Below are 6,996 nucleotides of genomic sequence, written 5' to 3'. Positions count from 1 at the left end.
CCTCAATGGTTTTTGCATGTAAAACAAAATGTATATGCAAATATTGGCTCATTGGTTACCTAAAATTTAACTAACACTAAGTTGCATTATGTGGTCAGATCATAATATGAGAAGACAACTTATAATAGCATGTAATATAAATGGTCTATAGCCTGAATAATCGAAATTGAGAAAATTGATTCAATGAATATTATGTTATCTATCAAGCCAAATAAAGAGATTTTGTGTCTTAAGTATTGGTGCAGATGGCTCCTAGAAGATAGAGACATAAATGTGATTGTCTAGACTAATAATACATCAGACAGGGCCCAAGTAAAAAAAATCCTAAATCCATTTATAAATTTATTCACTTGTGACATTCATAGCATGACTTACCTTAATCCTGAGTAAGTGATGGACTATTGTGTGCATGAATCATATACTTTGATGTATTAAAAGCCTGAGTTCAAATTGGTAATAGAGTCGAGAGCTAATACGTTGGGTATACGACTTCTACATGGCATGGTTTCATTTGCAGTAGTGGAATTCGTATACCAGTAAAGGTAAATTGTATCTTCTCATTGTCATTACATGATTGATGAAAATGTAATGTGGGACGTGACCATGTTACAAATGATTTAATTACTATGTGTTAGTAATTGGTTTTTTCTTGAAGGAAGATGTAATGATTACCATAAGATAAAATTGGATCATATTGGGTGAACTGATTTAACCCAAAGAGATTAAGGGTATCATATGAGGGTGACACACATATGAACATGCCATTGGACAAACACTTAATAAGTTTCTTTCATAATAGTATATAATAATGAAAGTTTCATCATGATACTTTTAGTGGATTGGCTTCATGATTAAATAATGTTGTAGTTAATAAATGAAGAGTCAGAACTTTATTACAAATTATTTGAGTCCTAATTATATATGTCCATTTAGTCTCTTCTTTAGCTCGAAACAATCCTTGATGATTTGCTTTTGAATCATGTGATGAATAAATGAAAATGAAAAATTAGAGAAACATATCACATGGATCACTATTCGCAGTGAATGTATTTTCTAGGTATAAGCAAGAGATGACTTAGAGATTAAATTTGTTTCTTCGAATTGTTATTTAATTGATTGTAATTAAATAATTAAAATTTGAAGTAGAATTTAAATTAATTAGTCGTCATAGTTTTGTTGAACGAGACAATTAAATTTGTTTACTCATAGATTCTAGTATGTTAAAGTTGTCATAACTTTAATGTAATTAGAGTTTGGTAGAGAAAATGAATTAATTGAGTAAATTAATTAAATTTATTTTAGTTAATTAAATAAATAATATTTTGAGAATAGAAGATTGATTATTGGGTTGATTTATATGAGTTGGTTAAAAGGCTAGATAAAATGAAACATTAAGTACACAATATAGTGAAAGTATTAAGTGAACAAAATAGTGAAAGTGAAAAGTGGTATGTGAAATTATTGAAGGAATATTTAATGAGTGGACTAAGTGCCAAATTAAGTAACTTATCTATGTGAAAGTGTGTGGTATACTGTAATTGAATTATTTCATACTAATATTTTATATAGTTTATAATTAAATTTAAATAAAATATTTTTTTGTATATAATTAATCTAATGAAAAATAAAAGACATATTTAAAATTGATTTAATATAGACCAAACGAATAGGTCAAAATTTAGAGAGGTCTTAATACTATTGATGGAGTAAATAACATATTTTTAAAATTTTTAAAATTTTACACATTTTTAAATTCATGTAAAATTAATTTTTGGAGTAAATAATCATTATTAACTTGCCTTTCCTTGGTTTGATAAATTTTCACTTTAGTCCTCGTACTTTCGACTCTTTCATTTTAGTCTATTTTCCAATGTTTTAGATTCACTCTCACATTCACAAAATTTTCTTCTATTAACTAAGAAAGGACTTTCGTTTAATAACTTATTGAAAATTTTTCCTCAGCTGCCGATTGAGTCTTAACTCAATTGGTATCGGTATTATTATTAGTGTAGGAGGATATAGGTTTGAGTGCACTAAACGCATTACCCTCCTATTTAAGAGTTGGGAAGGAACTATGAGTAGTTTTAGGCATTGTATAAAAAAAAATAAAAACTTATAATAAAATTAATGTTTGAAAAAAAATTTACTCAACTTTTCACTATATACTTTTGCCGAAAAAATACCATTTATTGTAACAAAAATTTAAAGGTTACAACCCTATTTGAACCCAATTTTATTAATCCTAACCTCTTCTAACACATGCACAAACGAAAAATAACATTTTAGATTATAATGTTAGAAAAAAAAAACCGACAAGTTTAAAATAATTTTTTAAACTCCAAATTTTTGAAAAAAAAAACATCATTTTTTCTATTAAAACATCCGCTTTTTTTTTTTTTTTTTGAAAGTTGGTTTTAAGTTTTTTGCATTAAAAAATTGCCTCGGGCAGATCCTTTTTTTTTTTTGGTTAAAATCTAAGCTGTTTTGAGCTGTTGAAAGTAGCAGGAAGGATAGTGAATGCCATGATAATAATGTCATTAAAACATGTTGGTTTAAGAAGGGAAGGTTGGGTGGTGTGATGTGAAAGAGAAAAATGAATGTATGAAAACAAAAGAAAAGAATCATGTATCTCTAACGATAACATATGAGACTGAGTTTCATTTGAAAATCGCTTAGGCTGTTGTTTCTTTTGTTACTATCATTTGTTCTAGGTCCAAGCGGACTTTTCGATGAACATGTTTTATTTACATAATGAAGTTGAAGTCAAAACTGGTGGGCTAAAACGTGAGGTTGTCCGAGGAGAGGCATTCACATTTCTTGATCTCGGAGTCAAGTATGCTTGCTCTAAAACCCGGAACTGAAGCTCAGAAGGATAATCCCTCATGCAGCTAATTCGTGGCCCAGCCCCTGTGGACCACTTGGAGGATAATTGTTGAGCTAGTTGATATGATTTCAAGCCTTTGTGAGAGTCTATCCTTTTCATTATTTTTTCCTTTGGAATAGGTTTACGATCTTCCTCATCATCCTCTTCACCAAACAAATTGATCTTAGTGCATAGAAACTCTTCCTCAGGTAAAATTTCTTCTGCTGTTTCATACCCATCTTCTGTACTTGGTGATAATGCTTGATGCTCAAGGCGGCTACTTGGTGATGACGTTTTTGTCTTGATCATGCCGATCACATCATGTATTTTCTGTATGCGAAGTTTACTTAGTTTTGACAAAAATACTCGAGACAATCTCAACGTTAATTTGTTAGCAACATTTGGGGCAGTGTCTGTAGGGTCTTCCTTTCTTGTACCACTGTTCTCTTGACCTGAACTTTCATTATTTGTTGCCTCAGTTTGTTGTTGTGACCCTCCTACTGTTGCCTCATTACTTCGAACGCTATTATTCTTTTTGCTATTTGTTTCTTCCTCTTCATAAGGGCTTTTCTGTAAACACCATTAGAAAGAAGTACATAATCCCAACCCCCAAACAACCATGTTGAAATAACAATTAATGTAGAATTGGTTTTCTTTACCTTCACATTTGTGAGGTCAACGTTGTGCTCCCGAAGAAATGATATGAACTCCTGAAAATTCTCTTCTGTTGGGAGGTAGTGTCCACTATGGGGCCAAATCGCCTATAAAGTTGAAACAATCATTTCAGTGCATCAAAAGTCTTGTACAAATTTGAAAATAACAAAGTATAACTGACCTTCACGACACCGTTTTCCACAACCAATCTTCCAGCAGACAATGTTGCTCCACCGGCCAGAAAACTTGAATGCTGAAAAGTGCCCTTTTTTTTCAGTCCAACATACAATTTCTTAGAAACACTGAGAACAAAAATCCACTTCACATCTTCGGGTCCTCCTGTGGTATCAAGAAGTATCTCACTCATCTTGTACACCAACTTTTCACTCCTTATCACTACTTCAAAATTCTCCCTTTCAGTCTGTTAATAGGAAACAAAAAACAAGAAGTATATTTCGGTAACTATCTTCCAAATAAACTTGATAATTTGCATATGAAATTGAATTATATCCTATACTTGATTGGGATTTTTATATTATTACGTCCAAAATAAGGGAAAAAGCCATAGCTACATCCTACATACTTAGAAAAACAACATATCTAAAATTTTGAAAATGGAGATTAAGCTCACTGGCCCAAGATACTTGATGCATTGATGTTGAAGCTTTGACCGAGGGCAATTTTCAACATGGACTTCTTTACCTTCTCCTATGTCAAGCCTACATGTTCAAAGTTGACAGATTGCTTCATAAGTTGGTAAGAAGCAAAAATCCTTCCTTGATTATTGTTACTTATTAAATGAAATCTTACCAATAAAAGAAGGGTTGTTTACTTTCACAGTGAAGCCATTTGGCATAATAAAATTGAAGATTATGGCCATAACGATGCCTAGGATCAATCTATTAGCAAGCATTAAGAAACATGATCAGTAAGAGCTAGAATTGAAGACTGATAGTTTACTACGACTTTTTGCTTCTTAGAAGGGTAACTACCGCCTCAAGCCAGTGTTGCAAAGCAAGCTTTCGAGCCTTTTCATCCTTAGATATGCCTTTTCCGACCTGCATAAGAAGATAACTTTCGTAACCAACATTGCAGCCAAATGCATTTAAAAGCTTACATCACCTTGTTCATGACTTACCTTAGCAGCTCTTTTTCTCGCCCTAAACCATCGTGAAACGGCAGATTCTGGTTTTTCTATCTCAAAGAAAGATATAGAGCTTCGTTTGAGTTCCACAAAATCTAATAGCTTCCACCTACAAAATGGTTTATAGAAATTAAAATACGAAGAAAGAAATGTTTGATAATCACAATGATGGATAGATACCAACCATTGTTGCTCAGCAACAACTGCACAATCTGCTAGCTGCCTCCTAGTTCGGAAACTTCTGTACACCTTTTGCAACTTCAATGCTGCCTGATATTGCTGCCTTCTTAGCTCTGAGAAGTCTGAATGGGACTCTTTCTCAGACCGGCTATTTGATGTTTGCAATACGTTATTGTCATTCACATTCTCTGACAAGCTATTTGATGTTTGCAATATGTTATTGTCATTCACATTCTTACAGCTCTCGGGTAAAGCAAACACCTTACTTTCCTTATCGGTGTCAGGAGTATGGTTATAACCATACGACTCCATTACATTTTCTCTAAAAGACAACCATTGAAAACAGCTGATGGCAACACTTTCTTCACAGCTTCATCCTTGAAATTAATGGATTTTAAATGAAAATTTTGAAAACAACAGCCGAGGTCATCAAAATTACTAAGAGGATGAAAAAATCATTCACATGCTATCAAAGTTATCTTCATAGATAAAGGTCTCAACCAACAAGATATATGTGATCTTGAGACCTGAAAATATAAACAAAAGAATCGAAATGATCAGATACCATGTCGAGAAACTATTTCTCAACGGGCTACCCCAGTAAGTGCTATCACCAGTGAAGGATTCTAACAATTCAAATTAGCTTGAAACTCTTGACCTTTTTGGCATTCCATATTCATTCATTCATCCATTATCCTTTGTTTGTCCATTTAAATTTCTTCCAAGTAAACCATGTCAATATATACTTGCAAAGAATGCCTGGTTCGATGTTGCAAGAAAATAACCAAAATGCAAAATGCATTTACCTCATCAATTATTTGAATCAGAATAGACTTTTCTTGAAGGAAGTAAATCCCATGTTGTAAGAAAACATGAACGAAATATAGTAGAATGCTTTGAATATCACCATCCCTATTCCCTCACTTATATTCTAATGTTCCATTTCTTTTTTGAATAAGCAAAAAAGCCAGAAAAATAAGGAAAGAGAGAGAGAAAGCCACATGATGAAGAAGTTTATGTTCACAATAATCAATTGAGTTAGGTTTCAATGAAACGTGACAAAATTTATAATATTGTTAAATAGATCAAATAAAAAACATGACAAAAATTGATAAGGCAAAAAATCCTTCTTCCCACTATTGCATTTAATGCATAAAGAAAACTCAAAACAAATGATCCTTTAACTTTCTTGAATTAATGAAACAATAAATAACAAAATTTAGATTAAAAAAAATCTCTTATGCATTAACATATCAAATAAAAAATACTTAGCATATAACTCAAAAACAAAAAAAAAATAGAGAAAAAAGAATTACCTCAATACCAAAAGAAGAGACAATAAATGAGTTGAAGGAAAAGTGTAGAAGAAAACGAAAAGAAATAAAAAACTTTGGCCAAAAAATGAGGACTCTAGGTTAGGTACCAAACCTGAGAGAAAGCGAAGAATGTGGAGATGCTAGTCATTTAAGAAGGGAGGCCATTGCCTTTATTGTAAAGAGACTTTTTTTCCTTAAAATATCAACATAATAGAAACAATAATAACAATATTATTGTATGTATGGATACCTTATGTTATTCTAACAAGAATTGTAGATAAAGTAAATGGGATGGAAATGTTAGAAAGAAAATTGTAATTAAATCTTATTAATGATCAAATATGTTATAAGTTAGCCAATTATGCAATAGTGACAAACAAGTCAAGAGTGTGAGCTAAAGTGGTGGACAATCCAAAGTACAAGCCAAAGTGACGAACAGTCAATCCCAATGCAAGCCAATGTGGTGAACAGTCTGAGTGTAAGACAGGATGACGAACAATCTAATTACTACCTATCTCAAAGCTTTTGTTACAAGCTAACAAGTTAACAAGTTGTCAACTTGTTTGTGAAGTTAGATTATTTTATTTGACTTTAATTTGATAGGTTAATGTAAATGGTGCTGAAAAGACAGAAATCAACCAATAAGTGATCCCATGTACCTAGACATGCCAACTTGTCAAGTTGTAGTTGGTAAAATTTTCCTATTTACGTGTATACTTTGTACGTAAAAAATGAACTGGAATGAAAAAAAACAATTCAATTTTGATTGCTAAATTTTTTATCTGTCCATCTTTTCTTTCTTAGAAGAAAAAACCCAACAATTGATATTTAGAGCTAGC

At 31.8% G+C, this 6,996-nt stretch overlaps 1 protein-coding gene across 2 annotated transcripts; it reads right to left on the bottom strand.

Moving 5' to 3' along the window:
- Positions 1-2,700: 2,700 nt before the first annotated feature.
- On the bottom strand, positions 2,701-6,297 carry LOC108458667 (IQ domain-containing protein IQM6-like). Of its 2 annotated transcripts, none has more exons than XM_053027193.1 (9): positions 6,158-6,297; positions 4,846-5,368; positions 4,656-4,770; positions 4,510-4,575; positions 4,328-4,416; positions 4,149-4,236; positions 3,699-3,938; positions 3,523-3,624; positions 2,701-3,433 (listed from the first exon to the last, which is right to left on the bottom strand). In XM_053027193.1, the coding sequence occupies exons 2-9, from the start codon at positions 5,151-5,153 to the stop codon at positions 2,741-2,743; spliced, it is 1,701 nt and encodes a 566-aa protein (XP_052883153.1). In that variant the 5' UTR covers positions 5,154-5,368; positions 6,158-6,297; the 3' UTR covers positions 2,701-2,740. The 2 variants fall into 2 exon arrangements, with proteins under 2 accessions (XP_052883153.1, XP_017613563.1); XM_017758074.2 differs by having other exon boundaries at positions 4,846-5,218; positions 6,158-6,295.
- Positions 6,298-6,996: the final 699 nt, after the last annotated feature.

Source organism: Gossypium arboreum, chromosome 4, assembly GCF_025698485.1.
Source record: "Gossypium arboreum isolate Shixiya-1 chromosome 4, ASM2569848v2, whole genome shotgun sequence".
Taxonomy (NCBI): domain Eukaryota; kingdom Viridiplantae; phylum Streptophyta; class Magnoliopsida; order Malvales; family Malvaceae; genus Gossypium; species Gossypium arboreum.
Note: the sequence above shows the minus strand (reverse complement) of the source record. Positions and strands in the feature narration are given on the sequence as shown.

Excerpts from the sequence above, each read along its gene's own strand:
- LOC108458667 (XM_053027193.1), bottom strand. The coding sequence starts at position 5,153 with ATGGAGTCGTATGGTTATAACCATACTCCTGACACCGATAAGGAAAGT. Across the intron at positions 4,576-4,655 it reads CGAGAAAAAGAGCTGCTAAG|GTCGGAAAAGGCATATCTAA; the intron begins GTAAGTCATGAA and ends CTTCTTATGCAG. Across the intron at positions 3,434-3,522 it reads TTGACCTCACAAATGTGAAG|AAAAGCCCTTATGAAGAGGA; the intron begins GTAAAGAAAACC and ends TGGTGTTTACAG.